Genomic DNA, 20,682 nt, shown 5'->3' with positions numbered 1-20,682 from the left:
AAAGCATCACTCCTGCTTCGTTACTACCATTTTCCAACTTTACATACAAAGTAAGCAGATGAAACAGTAAGCATAAACTGTAGATATATTTGTGTTTCTTGGTATAAATCTGAACACAGTCTGAGCAAACAGGATTATCATTTTCTAGGGAATCCAAACATGTGGTATCTCGGAGTAAAAATATGACATTAAGTTCCCCAAAACAGGAAACAAAGGAAAACAGATGCACAAAAAAGCCAGTGTCAAAAGTGATAAATGACAAACTTTGATGAACAGAAAAAATAAGTCAGAAAAGTCGCTACTGTACGTGGTGTTACCTAAAACATCACCCTTACTAAAAGGGGAAAGAAAATGGTTTCCAAAGGTACCTCCTTTGCTATCCCTACATTACCTCACCAAACAGAGCATCCATGAAACACTCCAGCTTAGGGGGCATAGTGTCCAAAAGTAGAAACTAACACTGTCATCTCTACCTTTTTTCATCCACTTAGAAAAAATCGTCTCTAGGCAGCAAAGACACTCTCATAATACCAGGTAAGCAGTTCAGGTGAAACACAGGCTCTTTTCTTCCCAAAAACGGCAAACAATCTGAAAGAAGCCCCTAAACAGTTTCCAAATTTAGCTAGAATATTTGCATTATATTCAGAAATAAAACCAAGGGAGATGAATCCTGTAAAAATAATTCAAGGTCTTTCCAATTAAAAAAAGAAAACAAAGCCAAAAACCACTAACTTTTGCACCTTATTTATCCTAGCATTCTGCAAACCTCCTTCTTGATCAGCAACACCCTTCTAATCTCAGCAAAAAAGGTATTCGCATCAGCACTGTTTTCCTCTGTCTGCATCCATCCATGTCTTTAAACCCTAGCCTTTTACTTGATTCATTTCATTTTCTATGAGTCTGTTGTCCATAGCAGTCTAAGTTACTTGCAAACCCTGAGCATGAGAAAGAATACAGATTAGAGGTCCAAACGTCCAAATCGTAACGCTATCAGCTTGAAAGTTTTTAACTCTATAGCACTTATTTGAAGGAGAGGGGAGGAGAAAGATACACCTGTATTTAGGAGACAAGATGATTTATACTGATACAAACAACTTCGTGTCTGATACAAGCGCAATAAGAAAGAACCACAATGAAAGGACAGCAGAAAGTGAACGTGCTTAGAATTATCACCTTCTGCTCCACAAGCCAAGCTGCTGCTTTGTAAATAGGCATTCTTGCAATCCCAATTTCCAGTCACAACTACTTCACAGGCCAAGCGCCAACACAGTGGCAACACAAAAGATTCTATGAAGACCATCCACAAAAGGAAACACAGGACATAACCTTCACAAGCAACCTCTGCAAAGGGCACCCCCACGAGAGTAAACCACTGGGGGGAGAATCCAGCACGAAATCCCCAGGAAAAAATGACATAGTCCAAGGCATACCACAAGGGCTCTGTAAAGCAAGTAGGAATCTGCTGCATAATATATGACAAATAAAACATCCCTGAAGTTTCATGTCTTAAGTATATCAGCTAACATTTCCCACAGAAATCATGAGCAGTTTTCCATTAGCATTTCTCCTCCTGGCAAGCATGAGTAATAATAGTAGGTTTTCCGGTCTTCAGTTAAGTTCACCGTATTGCCCATATGAAAAGCTGGTGGCAAACATGGTAGCACTGTATCTGCAGGAGACAGTTTACTAGACTACTCTGAGCAACAGTTAATGTTTCCTTGAGTTTTACAAGATAAAACCTGAGACTATTAAATACATATTTTTCAATTTGTAAATATCATCTTAATCCTTTTTTACTTATTTTTTACAAGTAATAGGGAAGAAAAACGCACAGAAAGCAAAGATCAGAAAGCACAGATTACAAAGATCCCTAACAGAATTGAAAAGAGGCTGCTCTCAACATTTAAGGGGAGAAAGGAGGATATATGCTATGATTCTGAAAGTACTGAACTTGCTCTCTCCCCAAGACAGACTACCTGACCCCCTCACCTCTTATACAACTGCCAAAATAATAAAATTACAAAGCATTGCAAAATAAGCTTAGAGATCCATAAAACTTGAAATTTATGTGGAACGGCACTGAGTAAAAAAGGAGCAGTTGTGCGCTTCCTCCATGCTGGGCCAGTCATTTCAACCCCATTCCTCCCTCTTTCTTGTGCTGCCACCAACATTTGTGTTAACAACCACAAAACTACATCAGTTGAAAAAGAGCAGAACCAGGCAAAAAGATATGCTTGTAGAAGTTTATCCTCTGCACAGAACGTACAAATAAAAACTCAAAAGCAAAGAATTTCACAAAAAAAGTTCTTGTAGCAATCTAAGTCTTTCTGCTTGCACAGTTGCATGGTATTGTGCTGCAGATCTGAAGACAAAAATACTCAATGCATATTTAAGATTAGGTTACTTTTAAAAAGTACTGTTCAATAACTTTAACTGATGATGCACTGGAAAGAGAGGTACAGGCAGAGATGATTTAATGAATCCATGCATTAAAGAAGGCCCACACTTCTACCGAGACCTTTTATCCAACACCTTACTGCAATAGGTTGAATCTCACACTAATGGCTGGACAGGCTAAGCTTTGGAAAATTCTCATTAAAGGCAATTAAACTATTTCAAAGAATGAGGGCAAAAAGAACACGGCATTTGCTCACAAACAGATTTTGGGAGGAAAGCACTGGCCCTTTACATTTTTGAACCAAAGGCTCAGTGACGATGGCCTGTGCATTAAGAGACACGTTTTTAAAATATTCCTACAAAAATCAAACCAAATTCAGTTGCGAGGAGACACAAGAAGTCGGTTTGTCCAAACCGAGGAGAGATTTCTTTGATTTTAACTTCAGCAGCTAGAACTTCCAGCTGCTCCAGGCTGACGAGACTACAAGGGAACTATGCTCACACTAAGCAAGGGAAGATGTTCTAGGTCAGGGCTACAGGAACTCAGACTCCATAAGCAAGTGGAGCGTTCAAAATACTAATCTGTTTACAGAAATAATAAATTTCAATACATTTTAAAGCAATTTCAACTTGTTTAAACAAGCACTATATTCTATAATCTTAAATTCACATAAGCAAAGTTTTATTTTACAACATATGCTTTCACCCAACCTGTAAGAATTAAAGTCTTACATTTTGAAATAGGCAGGTTGTCCCAAGCGGGGGGGGGGGGGGGACACCACTGGACTTCTACTATACTTGCTCATCAGGCTCACAGTTTCCAAGAGGCACAGCTAGTCATCCTTCAGTTTTTCAAGAGTATTTCCATCATGCCAGCAAAAACCATCTACAGTAACATGCAATATTAAGCAAAATTTCTGCATCGCTCTAAGATTTTAAAACAGTCCAACAAATGTTTCATTGTTCATCCGTCTTTCCAATTTGTGTGTTAAGAAACTAACAGTTAAAAAACCACCTGTATCTTCTATTCGCAGTGAACATCTGGAAGACCTTCTCAAGGAGGCATGTAAGATGCAAAGCATGGTGCACTGCAAATAGGAATTTCATCTGATAACTGTAGCAAGATTTACATAGTTTTCCCTCAGAAACTTACCTACTGTTAAATAGAAACAATACAGGGGCTAAAAACCAATTTGACATGTTTTGCAGCTCTAGTCAAGTAACAGTACACCTGCCACATTTATTTAGAAGTATTAAAGTTACTTGTAGCATCTCACAGATGGATTTCTTTAACTACATAAATTATTTTCAAAAACATTTTTTCACTATGCAACTGTAAGCTAAATTTTTAACTGTCAGCGAGGTTTTTAAAGAACACACAGTAAAATTCACTCAAGTGAAACAACCCAAACATTTAACTGCAGAAGTGCAAAGTTAAATGTTCACATGTTGCATGTCCCCAAGAAAGAAGAAAAGAAGTCTTTCTTTCTAAGCAAGAAACACTTAGAGCCCCAGACACAATGTTCCTAAGATCCGTCCTCTTACGTTTTTTCCTGAAGTTGATCCTTCATAGCCTTAAGAAGTTACTTGCACACTTCAAACTAAGTTTATGAATCAGGCAGGAGCCCCACCACAAGAGCTTTCCTAACTTCATCACTACGTGATGATGATGGCAAAGGTGCCATCACTGGAAGATGAAAAGGAAAGGTACATACATTTAAACAACAGCTTGGTCTGATGAACAACTTCAAGTAGAGAATTTCAAAATAAAATAAATTTAGCCCTGACAGGTTTTTCTAAGTGATCAGGCCTCTCTAAGACAACTTAATATGGCAATGAAGTCTGTAAGCCAACAACCTTATGAAACTTCTTCACCAGAGTGGAAAGAAATATATGCAACAGAATAATCAGTTCTTATATAACGCATATAAGAAAGACAAGTTTTCCAAAGAAAGATTAAGAATAGGCAGATATCCAAGGGAAAAACCCTCACACATTGGAAGACAGTATTGACCAACATACCAATAACCAATAAGTAAATACAACCTTCACTTTTATCCCGCAGTTGACACCATGAAGTGTTCACAGCTCACATGAGCCAGCTCTGGCAAGGCAGCTATGCAGCCAACTACTGAGTCTTTTCAGCCCAGCAGAGCCGCATAGCTTCCAAATAAAAGCCCCTTCATTCCTGCCTATCTCAAATTGTGTGTGAACTCCTCTAGGTCTATAAGAGTCATAAAATCAGAGTCTCAGAAATGCATACCAATGACAAGCTAAAATAAATGTGTTATTTTTGTATCCTGATCCCAGGATGTCTTAGATACTGGACGCTGTGGTCGATGTAAAGTCACATCCAGATGTCTTTCATGCCCTAATGCTGCATACAAAAGGATCTTGCTCCTATTACACATGCCCTGATTGCCATGCCAAATCGTATAAGAGAGTTTCTGAAGAGGCAGCCTTCCAGAGCTCCTCTACCAAGCAACTTTGTTTCTTCATTTTTTCCATTAGGACAAAGGTGAAAAAAAAATCTCTTCTCCTCCAAGGAGTAGGAGGAAGGAGGGAGAAGGAGGGTTAAATAAAGTTTGCTTCAAGTATTAAGTCATTCTGGATAGTAAGAGGTGGTGGCCAGCCACAAAGAACTGCACAAGTACCACACAAAAGCATGCAATAAAGTGACTGTGGAAAATGTAAAGTAATGCACAAAAGAAAAAGAACAATCTCCAGTGCAAGTACAAAATTATGATCTTCAAGTCAGTACTAATCAGCAGTGAGGTGGGCTGGTGCATTTGGACTATAATACACAGATCACTGAAAGAAATAGTAAGACAAAAAGTTAATGCCACTCAGTAAGTGACCAGGTGTACCATGAATTACATGTGGTTCTGACGTTTTCTCCCCTGTTCCAAGCAACATACAGCAGAACTGGAAAAGTTTAAGAAAAAGGCAACAAAGTTAAGTGGTATGGGCCCAAAGAACGTCTACGGAGACCAGGATCCTTCAAAGCTGTAGAAGACTACCGCTGGAAAATGAAGACATCTGGCACAGAAAGGATAAACAGGGAACGACATTTCACCAACTCTTCTAATACAGGTACTAGGAGCAACAAATCAAACTAGCAGTCGGCAGGTGCAAAAGGAACAAAAGGGCACAACACGTAGTTAAGCTGTAGAACAAACATGAGATGAGGCAGGGAGGGGAAAATGGGATGTCAAAGGCCACAGCGTACTAAGTCAACACCTCCAGCTGAGGAAACCCCTAAGCTGCAAATTTTTAGAAGCTGGAAGAGCATCCTTACACATCTGCCCTCTTTTAATACTCTTCTCCTGTCATTCGGTACTGGTCACAGTCACAAACAGGATGACAACAAGACAGACCTCTTGTCTGACTAACAGAAAACAGCTCCCGTCAAACTTGAGTTTTTATTTTATGAGATTGTCAGTTTGGTTGATAAGGCTATTCTGACAGTTTAATAGTCCTTTTTGGAACAATAACAACATGGTGCTGAAACAGGAAGCTGCACTAGAAAATTAATATGGAAGTCATCAAATGAAATAATCTTTTCAAAATCAGTTTTCTGTAATCACTGGAAGTCTTAAGACATGGTTAAGGCAGAAGGACAACAAAAATTAGCAAAGACAAAACAGTGGCAATAACACCAGAAGATAAGACAGATACCCCCCAACATCTAATGTCAGCATTAAACACACACTGCATAGGAGAGTAAAATGACTTAACTACCTACTTTATGCTACAGAGAGGATAAGCACATATTTAAGTTTTGGTATTGTTTAACAAAGTAAGGCAGATTTGGTATCACTCTATGAGAGGGCATTTGGCTTATAGGATGGGATCTCCATACTTTTGGTTTGGAGGTTTGGCAAGAAAACAATGATTTTGCCTTTGAAAAGCTAAGAGGTCTTGTTTTACTGTAGAAACCCTGTAAGGGTAGTGACTTGGAAAATATATACACACACACACACACACACACTGAGGCGCGAGGGAAGTGTCCGGGCAGTATAATCTAGACATCAGGTAAAAATACTCATGGATATTAAAACACCCAGATGGAAGTATTTCCTTTTGCTTCTCTAACGCAAACAGGGCACCTCTAGCAAGATCAGGGAACAGACCAGCTGTAGGACTTGTGAAATGCAGTATTAGGTTTGCCAGAAGTAGATACCTGTGATAAATGATAAACCTGAACATGGGGTGTAAATACACTTTGAACTAGGGGAACCAGTCAGCAGCCTAAACAACTCACCATTAAAGTGAGACTGAAAATGTCTGTCCCGAGAAAAATAAATAAATAAATACACACAATGCAAAGCACAGCCATAATTAGCTCAAGAGGAGGGTTGTTTTTTTTTTTTTTAACTAATTTTACTTTTGCAGAGACATGTTCAATGAAGTTAATTGTGCTTTTTAAAATAAGCAAACACCTATGCCCTAAAATAGCTATGACACATTTAACACCCATTTGTATTATTTTATGGATGCACCTAGATATCCTATTCCTGTTGTGTGAGCCACTGTAAAGTATAAAACGGTCCCTGTCCTGAATATAGCTGTAATAAAAAGATTGAGTACAAACAGAAAGAAATCACAAATGAGTCCTGACAGTACTAGCACATAGCAGTTAAAGCATACCTACAAATGCCACGTTACTTAGAGCAACGTTCAGAGCATTTGGTAGTAAAGTCTACGACCACAGGTCACCTTAATTCCTAGTAGTGTTTCTACGGAAAAAAAAAAAAAAAAAAAAAGAGACTCATACCACAGGGGAACGAGTCAACCTCAATCTCACCTTATTCTATGACAGCAGACTTCCAAAAACGCAGGTCCCAAATTCAGGTAATACAAGATAGAAATCTGTTCTCTGTTGCAGAACGTATCAAATCATCATTCTGTGTTTTCAGATTTTGCTTAACTGCACAAAGTCCTTGTAGTTGCAAAGAATTCCTGTTTACCATTCAGCATAAACCTATTTCTTGAGTCAAAAGACCATTAAAAGCTAAGCAATTGGACCAGCTACCTTAGCTGGACACAGGTTCTGAATCTTAACACAATGCAAGTTGTAACCTATTTAATTATCCATCATTTCAGTAAATTTATCCTTCCCTGATAGCAGAATGTGGATAATGGGAATTTAGAACCCCATATACAGCTGGGTGGGTCCAAGGATCTTGAACAAATACGCAAAATAACATGAGTCAGTACTGCTATGTTGAGAGACGCATGAATGCTAACTGTCAAAACATAGCTCGGACACTGCACGCTCTACACAGTGACTTGTTCAATTAGAAAGGGTGAAACTTAAAAGCCTACACTTAGACAACGGGTTGGGGGAAGAATGTTCAAATTTTTTACTAATGGAGTCTCTGTTGTAACGGTTTTACTAAAAACAACTGCTATCAAAACAAAAATCATCATTGTAAAGTCTTAAGCTCCTTCACAAGCTAATTATGAGCCACCAGGGACGCTGTCTGTTTCACCAGCACATTAGCTTCAAGCCAGGAGATCCAGGTTCTGGTCCCAGCAGAGGCTACTGTGGGAACCCAAGCCAGTCTCTTCACCATCTTCCCTTTCATTCTTCCTCTAAACTCTTGGAAGCTATGAACACTATATGCAAAGTCAGAAAGTGACCTCTGTTCGGAGCATCCAAATGCTACAAAAAAATATTTTAAAAAGCAAGTAAGAATTTTTAAGTCATTATGTCTTGGCTAATGAAAAGAAATCATATATTCTGTACAAGTGATTTTTAATAAAAAAGAAAGCATAAACAAGCTACATTGCAAAAAGAGTCCTGCCTGCTTATTCACATGCTGAATTAGTTGTGGTAATAGAGAAAGATCATTTAGCATGCCCAATCAGTTACTTGGCGACTGCCCTCCTTCCTCTTGCTTGAGGGTCTGAAATTTTCAGCAAAAACTGTGATGTTGTAATATTATCTGTGGGTCACTTTTTCAAACTTGTTAAAAACTGCTTTTTTAAATATCAAACTCCTCCACTCCTCACATTGTACTCTGTGAATAAACGTACATCCTTAAACCTTCCTCTCAGACCCTGCCTATCTGATTTAGGGAGGAATGGAATAAGACCTGGCACAGGGAACAGAGAGCAAGCATCATGCCAGAAAAACAAGCAGCCAAATCACTTTGTCAGATGCATACTGTAGGCAAAATAACTCAAAAGAAACCCAGCTTTTGAGGTGTGTGGCTCATCGCAATACTTTTTGCATTGCCCAAAAACAAATTCTCTCCTCTCCATCTGTCTGTACTGCAGCCACAAAACTCCAGGTGCTTCCCCTCAGCATAACTACTATTTTGGTTCCTCTACAAAAACTCATGAAGCAGCACATTGCGTAGCTACTGCTTCACACTTTGCCTATAGCCATACTATTTCAGGTAACAATCCTGCCAGATGCACTGCAGAATGTGTAAGAGAAAAAAAAAAAAATGAGGCTTTGGCCATTCTGGCAACACCTTACTAACAGTGTCTCTCTGTCTCCCTTTCCCCGTCCCGGTCCCCCCCCCCCCCCCCCCCGTGCCCCCCAAACACACTCCCAGAAAGAGTAGGGCAATCCTAGCCATATTACGTTCTGCCTAGCTAACCTGCCCCCACAACAACAGGATGGTATGATTTGTGTAATTGGTATGTTTTATACCTTTAAAAACTCTTCCCTGGAGACAGATGCATTTTACAAAAATCAGCAAATTGTTTTGGTTTTTTTTTTTTTGTATGAGAGAGATGAGAGGGAAAGCTGTTTTTACTGATGTGTTAAGTGTGAACCCAGCTGAAGAAAAGAGAAGGGTCAATAACCTAAGACTGACCTTCATTAAAGTTCTGATGACAACAAAAACAATGCAGTTTTAGTAAAAGTGAAAAACTGTTAGATGGGTTAAACGCCACAAGCCCTTAAACGAAATACCCACACAACAAAAATTCTTGATACTTGCTAAAAGAAAAATAAAATAAAAAATAAAAAACAGCCCTGTGCTCATTCTCAGGCCAGATACAGAACAGTAAAATTACATACTATAAGCAAAAGAAGAAACACTGGAAGATATATTGAAAAAAATAATTTTACAAGATGAAAGAGAAATAAGAATGACACCACCGCCATTCAAAGGGGGGAAAAAACCCAATGACTTCAAATGACAGCAGAATAAGGCATACAGCTCTCATACAAATGCATTCACATGGGTAGGTATTTTCCAATTAAGGTTTTGGTAAAAATACTGTAGCACAAATTAAGTCAATGCCAGACTCCATATTAGAAACTACAAAGTGAAATTAGAGTTTGTAGCAGCATCCAGAGGACCCAATCAAGATCAATTTTATAACATCAGGAACTACTTAAATATCTAAAAAGATAATCTATGTCCCAAAGAACTTAACAGTATAAAATGACAAAAAGGCAGCAAAGAAAAGATTTTGAGGGAACCTAAAGGAGAAGAGAAAATGAACTATAATGAATGACTAGGCTAATAAAAAATGTTGTTTTAACATAGGCTTGGTTGAACTAGCCAACTACTTTTGCCACACAGCATATAAAAAGATAAAAATTAGAGTCCAGCTCGAACTACAGACAAGGGCAAGCAATACCACTAAGACCTGTGTACAGAGCATAGAAGTTTCCTTCTAGGCTATTTTATTATGAATAGGAAAACAACAGCTGCATAGGTAAAATGGTCCTAGATTACTCAAGATATTCCCAGCCTGCCCACAATACTGATTAACTTGAATAAACAAAAAAACAAAACAAAGTTCCCTTTTTTTCCCCTGAAGACACAAGTTTCTTAAGATTATGAAAACATCCATCACCTTCATGCTTTCATCTGCTGAGCTACACTTCCGTTGTCACATATTAAGTTGGCAGACCTCGCTGCTGGCAATAGAACAGTGGTAGTGGGTAGTTCCAAAATAATTAATACTGCTTTGGAATTTAACTATCTAAATGTTTTCAAAGCTTTTAATTCATATTCTTTAATAAAACATCATAATGTAAAATTAAATCAGACGCATAAGGGCCAAAGCTATTTTGGTATCTTCTCTGATAAAAGGTAGTAACTGGAATTGTTTTACTTCAAAAACACATATGTTTCAGCTGTTTTGTGAATGTAAACAAATTGAGAAACCTCTAAGAAACACCTTATAGCATAATATCAATGGACTTGAGTTTACAAAAACAGCCAATGAGACAAAACATAAAATACTATGCTATCTTGAAGGTCACTTTTAGAACTGCAACAAAACAAGTAGTCATGCTGTGGTGTTAAAAAACAGATGGCAAATTAACATTCAAAGCTTTTTCTGTATCAATATGAATTGGTACTGTAAAGCACATTGCATTTTAAAGCACAGTAGCTAAGATTTGCTGGAAAACAGGATGAAGCACATTTACTATAAGAAACTTGCTTTGCAAGTGGGGAGCAGCAGCAATCGGACTTGCGAGTGGAAGATTACATTTTCAAAGACAGAAGAAATTCAGTGCTTACTTCACTCTTCAATTGGATCCAAACAGGCAATTCTACATATAGATATAGCTGACCACTACATACGTCCCTCTACTCCTTTTTTCATTATGTTTGAAGTGTTTATAAGAAGCAGACACTTCATATCTTCGTTATCAGTGAGGTGGTACAGGTTCTCTCTCAAATGTACCAAAAAGCCCTTTAAATCAAAACCAAAACAACTTTTTTTCCCAGAGGGGAAGTGTAAAAGAAGGAGGTGGTGTTCGTTGCCTTTTTTTTTTTTTTAAGCACAGATAGATTTTTTTAAAAGTAAAGGGCAGAGTTTACTGCAAAAACAGTACTATGCCAAAAAGATAAAAGGCTTAAGATCTGAAACCTCAATAATCGTTGCTGTAGTGGACTGGGTGCTGTGATCATCCTCATTTAAGCTGACAGGCTTACAGTATTGCACAGAATACATGCACATCTTGAAAAACTGTATTTTCAGACTTAGGAAAATATTTTTTCTCCTAAACGTTGCCTCCTAGTTTAAAATCCTCTGGCTACTATACTAGGGCTCATCCCAATGTTCTCTCCAGGATTTATGCTGTAGTCTGCTATGAGAAGTTGTTACTAACAGACAAATCCTTATTGGATTTGTCTGAATCGAGTTTAAAAAAAAAAGTTTATACAACTGAAAATCTAGCACAAGTAGCTTTTGTATACGGTCATTTTTAAGTAGCTGTAAGGCTGATGCAGGGAAAGACAAAACAGCAACTTTTATAGGGAGCATCTTGCAAATTTAACTACCTAGATTGCTGTTAGTGTAGTCACTACAATAAAAGCTACCTTGAACCTCCCCCCTCTTCTTTATCTAATTGACAAATACATACTGCAGTACATTTCAGTTAATCTAGCAACAATTAACCAAGCCATAATTGTAAAAATGCAGCTACAGTATACTGAAAAGCTAGCCATGTTTAGGTATACCATTTGAGAAAAACTGAAGTAATTTTTCACATAAACATAACTTTTTTTGGTCTATTAAGCAGTGTCTTCTGAAAGACTCTTTAGAACATTTAAAAAAAAAAAAGTGATACCCTTTACACCTATTGCAGGGTTTAATTATGAATTTATGACAAACATCATCTTACAAAAGTATCCTATGTGGCAACTTCAGCATTTACTAAACACGTACTTATTTTATCAAAATTAGCCTAGAAGTATATAATTGATTATACACTAACTTTTACAAAGAATTAACACAATAAATATTGTTCACTGATCTTAATTTTCTTTGAATTAAAAAAGCTGTTTTCTGACAGCTGGCTTGTGTCTCCATCCTTAAAATACGGCCATTCGGATGTTATTTCATTAACCTTATTTGATCACTGATCTAATCAACACAATGCCCAAACCGCACTGATAATGAGAGGGGGAAGAAGAGGCAACGTTTGTGCCCAGATTACTGAATTCCTCGTGACTTCAGTCACAACTACTCTTGTCCCAAGCCACATTCACCGTAGAGTTTCACATTACCGTAGCCAAAATAAACTTATTGCTTTCAAAATGAAAGGAACTCAATCCTGCTTCCTCTTCCCTTGTTCTTCACTCCCACTCCTCCCTCCTACAGCACTTCTCAAAATCCCCCCTTATTCATTCATCTGTTCTGATGCTCACATGACATGGAGATAAACCAGTTCAGTTCCCTAATCCACAAAAATGCATGCACTTCACTTTACGAAGGTTAGTTTTACATCATTTTAGCAAATTGAGTCCGCTTACCATGAAATCAGATACTTGTTAGTGTAAGGGAAGTGGTGGGAACCTCCCCCATCAGCAGAAAGCAATTAGTTTGACTTATGCCACCTCGTGAAACTTTCAGCAAGAGCATTCACAGTCAATTACACATATACTCTCCAGAAACTGGGTCTCGCGTGCAACACCTAACTGTAGCCAGAAGAGGATCGTGACAAAGCAAAGTCCATAAAGGCAGAGACTACCGGACTGCACAGAAGTAACTTTTCACTTCCAACCATATACAAAATGATGCTCATGTAAATTCTGAGCAGCTGGTCAGAAATTTCCCTTGGAAATTCCCTTGGAGGTTGTGAAGTATGCATATATGCAATTTATTTCTTCTTATACTGTTTCAACAACAAAAGTTACCTTAGTTAAAGAACAGAATAAAACACATTCTTATTTGCCAAACAAATTAGAGTCAGGTTAGTCCAAGAACAAAAGTGTGAGCTCAGATTTTATTCTGATCTACAGTAAAAAACCATCTTACCGTATATTTAAGAAAGTAAATCTTACGCAGGCAGAATTTTCACAGACCTTACTTTTATTTATAAACAAAGATTATAACAAACTGGACTGGAGAAGATGCTTAGCTTCCCAAATTATCATCCTTAAATAACACCGAATAAAGAGATAAAATTCTAACACATTGGTTCTCAACTTATGAATTGTACAATGGTGTGTAGAACCATAACGGTGGCATAAACTGTTTGACACAGCTAACATCTTTTATTAAGAAAGTGTTTTTAACTAAGAGTCAAATAATAAGAATGCCATGATAGCTGTCACACTCCCCCACTGACATTCTTCTAAAACAGGTGAATGTAAGATTCTTCATGCTTTTGAAAAATTAAATCCTAAAAATGAAGTCAATACATCTGCTGCTACTAAAGCATCATCAAGCATCTGTAACTCAGGGAATTAAAGCATTACATTAGCAACGGTTTCCCTTTAATTAAACCATCTATTTCTGTTTGAGATCAGCTAACTTCACTTTTGCTAAGTTAGATCAGGAAACAGTTTAAAGTGCACCAAAATAAACCACATAAGCTAAAATACGTATTCACAGAGGGCTGCAGTACCGTATTTTCCTTACACAGTCTGCAGGTTTTCTGTTTAAAAACAAGCTGACCCATCCCTCCTTTTCCTCAGCTTTGAGCAGCAATGCAGCTTACATACAAGTAATGGCAGGGAAGTTTACACTTAGGGCCACCTTCCTCTCCAGCAGAGGACAGGTGGTCTCCCAACAGGCCCACGAACATAGAAGAGGGTGTTCTGGCCTAGACAAACCTTTGCTTTATCAGGAACTCTCCCTCTCAACACAGGGCTCCTGAAGATGCTTGGAGCCAGGACAACAGCTCCACATCCCTGCTGGCTACCTGCAAAAAAACATACCATGCCCTACCACCAGCTCCCTCCCCACTACTCACTTCAGCAATATCTGCTTGGGATTTTTAACCAATTTGCTTATCACTAAGTACAAAAGTGAGTAAGAAAACCTGCCAGAGCCGCAGCTCACATGACCGAATGATCACTTGCCTATTACCTTAAAGTGCCATTTTCACATACATAAGCTGTGAGATACCACAGGCACAGACTAAAATGGTATGTTCTTGCTAGGTACTTTTCCATGGAAATTGATTATCAGAGTGTGAACAATATGTGTAATGTAAAGTACAATAGCTAACTTTTTCAGTTTAGGCATGGCCTAAAGAAAGCTATATTCAAATACTATAAAAAGGCACTGAATATATTATTAAGGAAACACAAACTCACTTAAGATTAAAAAAAAAAAAAAAAAAAGAGACTCTTTTCTTTCCCCAAAGTTAACTGTATTCATTGAAGCTTAGAATGAACCTTCTCAGGCACTATTTGCTTCAAAAAGCTTACTTCAAGAAAACTTACTGCATACCACTTCTTAGCACTCACTCTAAATTCAGAATACTCTCTATTTAACCAAATCCACTACATATCATCTTCACAGGGAAAAGGAAAATAGCACACTACCAATGTATCATTGACCACTTCAGAAATGACAATCTACCCTGTCTATGCCAGCACTTAAGTGGCTTAGCTGACAAAAATTCTCTTAGTATAGGGTAAAAACAAACATAAAGCCTTAAGATAAATCCTGCCCCTGAAGATGAGTTCACGTGTGGAAAACCAAGAAGCCTAACACAAGGTGAAAGACTCCCCTTCTCATTCTGCAGAATAGGGAGTTGAGTAGTTAAAAATATTATGAAACCTGTGAGGTTTCACAATAGCCAATAAATTGTTATTTGCCATTTTGCCACCCACTTTTCCCTCTCCCCTCCAATATAATATTAAGAAAAATACTAACAAGAATTCACTACAATGGACCTATCTATTAAATTGTGTGCCAGACTTCCTTCACAAAGCACAAAGTCTCCAGGCCTGAAGCATCCACCAAACAGGTAGATAATCAATAAAATATATTTAACACCCACAGCAATAGAAGCTAGGCATCTCTTTTTTCAAAGATTAAAATCATTAGTTATCTACCTTCCCAATACTTTACGGAGTTATTTCTGAAACTGCAGGCCTTACCCGATTTTTCTCCTGCTTACACTTTTCACATTTCATTCGCGGAGAAAAAAATTGCTTGGGGGAAAGCTTCCAAGTTACCTGTCTTCCTAAATAAACTTACTGGAAAAAGCTTAATTACTTATGTTCATCCTAAACAAAAGCTGAGCCTATTATTAATCTCAAAAAATAATCCAATACAACACAAAAGTAAATATAACCTTGTATTCAATTAGTTTTCTTCATAGCAGCTAGCTTCCAGACATCTAAATGAGTGTCACGGACAAGCTAATGTTGTGTCAGTTTATTTGAGAGAGGTCTAGTACCTACCATCAAGGTACAACATAAGTATCTAAAAAAAAAAAAAAAAAAAACTCGGTAAAAAGTACTTTCAGATCATGTGTGCATGTTGTCAGGACTATTCCCAATCATTTGTGGTTCTACAGTTACATTCTGCAGTAGACATACAATCTACTTTAAGAGAAGGATGGTTTCTAAATCACTTCACCCCTTTCATACACTATGCTTAATAACCTGTGCAGACATATCAAATACTTTTATTATAAAAATCCAAAACTCAAGTATCCTGAATGCATGGGGGCTACACTGATAAATGCATTGTTTTAAAATGTGACTGTTCCTTACATGCAGAACATCTAGCTACTCATGAACTGTGCTCATGAAAGTAATACAGTTTATCACGTGCTATGTACATTACTAATGAAAGTATGCAACACAGAATTATAGTCCCAAAAATTGAGAAATTTTGATTATTGAGATGCAATTATCATTCAGAATGGAGATGGGGAAAAAAAATAACTTGGGCTACCGACTGCTGTTTGTAGCACAGATGCAAAAAAGCCTTTAAAGGGTGAGAAAGGGAAGAAACACAGCAGATGCATGAGATGCTCCAAGATCCTAACTTCCATGTACACGTATATGAAAATTTATTAGGCTATCCTGATACATATTGACAGAATAGTAATTAGCAGCAATGCTACTGATAAAATTGAACTGCCAGTTCCAGCACATACATATGTGCCTCAGTCCTATTTATGAATCATTCTGATTTCACTGCATTACAAGTTCTGATACATAGCTACCACATTTCTAGTCAAATTATGTTTCTGAAGTGGAAATTTATGATTTGCAGCTCAGATCAAGGAGCCACTTGATTTTTCAGAATAAGTCAGTACTTAATAGCACTTCTGTAGCTTCCTCCATATATTAATTACCACATTTTATGAAGCTTCCTGTATCAAATAAAAGTTGTAAGAGCTGCTGCTGTGGTTAAAAAAAAAAAGCATTATGAGGACTGAAGCGACATCGTATTTAACATCAATAAGTCAACAAAACAGGTGACATACTAAAAGAATATCAGATGAGCTCTTTCATTCTGAGCTAAGTGTGATAATTACATGCTAAATGTTTTCTAAGGGCCTATCAACGTTAAAAAAAATGAAAAAGAAAAATCACTGAGGTCCTTTCAAGATCAAAGTCCTAGATCTTACCCTAAATCAAAATAGTAGGATGAAGAAGCAGAAGCACTCCTAGTACAGCATTACCTCTCACAGTTTGTCACTCTAAAGAAAGAAGCTGTAGGTCAACTTTGAATGCACGACTGTGGAGAAAGCCAATCAATCCCTTAGGAAAGGTTAGGCCTCCTCCTAGGAGGCACATGAAGAACGAGTCCTGTAAAATGTACTATCCAGGTAAGGGAAAAAAAAAAAAAATGCACTCCACATTAACATGCTTTGGGTCACAGACCTATTTTATCATTAGAAATATCTTCTCCCTGCTTAAGGACAGGGATGATGCAGTTTGGGAGAAATTTATCTTTACAATGACCTATTTTCCTCCTCATAAGCCCTTGAACTTCAGCTGTGTTTTAACAAGAGCCATCTCGGGAAAGACAGATCACTTTTCCTAGCCTAAACTACCAACAGTGGAGTGAGATGGACCGTGATCTAGTCTCAAACTTAGTAAAATCCAGGAAGACAAAAATATAATCAAGCGTACGTATATTTATAAAAACTTACATGCACTGATAAATATTAAATAGTATTTAGCTATAGTGTAAAAAATACTTAGGTTTCTATCCAGTGTTGATTAAAGATTTTGATTTGCTCATACATAAATTCATAAGAAATTCAAAGTGCAAAGTTACATATTTCTTAAGGATTTACGTATAACCAGGCACAAGTGAAATTTACTAACTATAACATATACAATTAGTAATTGCTACAGAAGAAATATTTGACAGCCACACAGAAGGCTGTAAAACACAGATCCAGCAATGAAATCTACTTAGGTAATAGATTTAATTTTCTCCCAAGTATTTTATTTTCTCCCAGCCTGCAATTTCTCTCCCATAAACCAAAATAAAGTTAGCTATGAGATTTCCAAAAAACACTGTGCTTCTGTTCTATCTGTCATACCAAGCTGAGCCAAGCCGCATACAACCAGCGATCTGAAGATCAGGCCACCCTTCTTGTTTAAATAACCCGCAATAATAAATAAAGAGGAACATAAAGCAGACTCCAAGCGTGCATACGCGTTACATCCTTCATGCACGTCTCTATTATCCTCCCCTCCCCACTCGCACACACACACCGCGGTCTCCCATCTGCATTGTCTGCCTCGATTCATCTCTGATTAAAATGGACACATTCTCGCTCCTCCTCGCGCTCGGCCCGGGAGCCACGATAACCTCCTTCCTGGGGCGGACATCGGCACGGGGCACGCGGAGCCGAGGCCCCGCCGCGGGCCCACGGCGGAGGTCGCGGCCCGCCACCCCCTCTCCCGCGGGGGGCAAAGTTGACGGCGCCGGCGCGGCCGCAGCGAGAGGACGGCCGCGGCCCCGCGCGGGGAAGGCGCCGGGAGCGCCCGGCGCGGGGGCGACGGGGGGGGGGGGGGGAGAGGACGACGACGACACCGGGGCCGCCCCCCCGCGGCCCGGCGCCGCCGCTGCCCCTGCCCCAGGGCGCCCTCGGCGCGCCGCGCTCCGGCCGCCGCCGCCGGCCCCTCCCCTCACCCACGGGGGCCGAGCTGCGCCAGGCCGGCCCCTCCCCTCCGCCCCCCGCCGCACCGGCCTGCCCCTCACCGGTCATTGAGCTGGTCCTCGGTGCCCGGGAGCGGGTGCACCACGAAGTGGATCGAGGTCATGTTCCGCGCCGCCGCCGCTGCCCCCCCCGGCGGAGGGAGGCAGGCGGGCAGGCGCCGGGCACACAATGGGGGCGGGGGGGGCGGCGGGGGGAGGGGGGCGCTCGGCGTCTTTCCCTCCCCCGGGGGCGCTCGGGGCCGCCGGCGGAGTCCTTGGCTCGCCCGCCGCGACGCGGGGCGCGGGGGACGAGGGAGCCCGCAGCGGAGTGCCGGGAAGAGGCTCAGCCCGCACCGCACTCACACACGCGCCGCCATCTTAACTTCCAGCGGGCCCTTCTCCCTCCCTCCTTGCGCCGCGCCGGGGAAAGGCGGGGCGGCGGCCGGCCGGCCGCTATGCAAGCCGCGCGCTGAGTGGTGCGCTCGCCGCCGGGCAGCGCCCCTCCACTAAGCGGGCGGCGGATTGGCGGGATGGACGGGAGGTCTCGCAAAGCGCGGTGACGTCATGCGCGAGGGACGTGAAAGACCACGTGCTCCCGAGAGCAACTCCCCGGCGCTCCCCTTGGCCGCCGCCGCTGGCGGTGGCGTGCGCGCGCGTGCGGCGGGGGCGGGGCGGCGGCAGCGGCGGCGCGCGCGCGGCTCCCTGAGGCGCGGGCCGGGCCGGGCCTGTGGCGGCCCCTGCGGCCGAGCGGGCCGCGCCGGGGGCGGGCGGCTCCGCCCCGCTCCCCTCCGCTGCGGGAGGCGGCGAGCGGCCCCGGCTGGGCGCCTGCCACCGCGGGTGGGCGGGCGGAGCCGGCCGCGCCGCGCCGCCACTCCGCTCGCCAGGGCCGGGCTGGCCGGAGCTGCCGTTTGCCCGTCGGCTTAACGGAGAAGAGAGGCAGAGCGGGTGGGCGGAGCCGCGCCTCGCCACGCTTTGCTGCGGGCCTGGCGAACGAGGCGTGTCAGTGGGTTTTCGCCTCCTCAGGCCCTCCTTGTGGCGCGGGTGACCTCAGAGGGGATTTTCGAACTAGCTGCCCTTCGTTATCTGCTTTCCCAAAGTTAGGAGGCTGGTTTTCAGTTCCTGGCTATGACTAGCCGGTCGCACAGTCAGTCTTCTCTCTAATAGCCAAAATTTTCCACCCTTTTCCAGGCAGATTTGTGCTATATCAGCGTAGAAAGTTATCCCTGAAACACCATGGAGCACTTTGTGCCTTAGTGGCTGCGCACTGTGCTCCTGGAAGGGATTTTATCATGCTTTTGGAAGGGAACATACTTTGCAAAAGGGATGGTTTTTAAGAAATTAATATCTAAATTTACAGAAAGTCGAGTAACAAAGTCAAAACATTCGTTGGTTTCTACAGAAACCAACACCTTGGCTGGGATTGTACTAAACGTTGGCTTTGACTGGATTTTACTGTCTTTGCAGCTCATTCTGTTTATTTGCAGGAAATCAGAATTTTAGAAAACTGACTTGGAATTTTTTAGCATGTGCAGAATGCTTGCCACTCTACAAAAAAATTTGAAACTTGGTTCACTGAGATATAGGGTTTTTTTGGGCCTATGCAGTCATAATCCCTAGAAATCTCAGCTTGCTCTTCCCCTCTCAAATCTGAGGAGTGCATGTCACTTTGACATTTGCCATCACCCGTTCCCCTTTCTTCCCTGGCTCTTTCCCCAGCACAGCTGAAATGAGCTAATCCAAGAATGAACTAAAATAGCTGTTTGCAGCCCAAAGACATGGGGAGCTTGTGAAGGTTTTTTCAATACAATTATCATTAATGATGAAGTGTGGTAAAGAGAACAAAAAATGTATTAAATGGACAGGTTCCAGATTTCCTATTCTCAGACGCTATTTCTCAGCATGTTCTGTTCTCAGGCAGAAGTGACAGTCAAATAGGTTTGAGAGTACAGATATGTAATTTAGGTAATTTAGCTTACACTGTAAAAAAATCCTCATTTCTGGAAATATGCAAGGTGTCAAAATAGTATTAATTCTGTTCTGTAGTGACACTGCGCCGTAGCTGTATTTTAAAAACAAAGGGTCCTACTTTAAGTGGGTAGCTGTTTTGCCTCTTTTCTGTTAAGTGAGAATTAATAGTTTTTTGGATGCCTTAGTTCTGCACTTGATTGAAGTTTGATAGTTTTGCTCGGGGGGGGGGGGTTCTTTTTGGTTGGTTATTTTTTAACATCAGCTTTTATTTTCCCTGAAAACGTCTATATTGTTTACTGCAGTGGGAAGTTCCTCTAAGTTGTCTTGGCCTCAGTCATTGTATCAGAATGACCTGCATGTTCTGATAATCAATTGATAAACCTTGCATCTCAGTTTGATTTCTCTTCCCCTCCCTTCCCCCCTACACAATGAGTATCTGCCTTTGTGGCAGTCATTTCTCTATTCCAGTGAACTGTA

At 40.7% G+C, this 20,682-nt stretch overlaps 1 protein-coding gene across 4 annotated transcripts in view; it reads right to left on the bottom strand.

Moving 5' to 3' along the window:
* The window catches only part of UBR5 (ubiquitin protein ligase E3 component n-recognin 5), an 87,210-nt gene extending 68,738 nt beyond the window's left edge, over positions 1 to 18,472 (bottom strand). For 3 of the 4 annotated variants that reach the window (XM_068932890.1, XM_068932891.1, XM_068932892.1), the window contains exon 1: positions 18,301 to 18,471. In XM_068932890.1, the coding sequence (XP_068788991.1) occupies positions 18,301 to 18,362 (62 nt within the window). In that variant the 5' untranslated portion in view covers positions 18,363 to 18,471. Of the gene's footprint in view, positions 1 to 18,300 lie in introns of all 4 variants that reach the window. The other variant, XM_068932889.1, reaches the window with a different exon arrangement.
* Between the last annotated feature and the right edge of the window lie 2,210 nt (positions 18,473 to 20,682).

This window comes from Struthio camelus, chromosome 2, assembly GCF_040807025.1.
Source record: "Struthio camelus isolate bStrCam1 chromosome 2, bStrCam1.hap1, whole genome shotgun sequence".
Lineage (NCBI taxonomy): Eukaryota > Metazoa > Chordata > Aves > Struthioniformes > Struthionidae > Struthio > Struthio camelus.
Note: the sequence above shows the minus strand (reverse complement) of the source record. Positions and strands in the feature narration are given on the sequence as shown.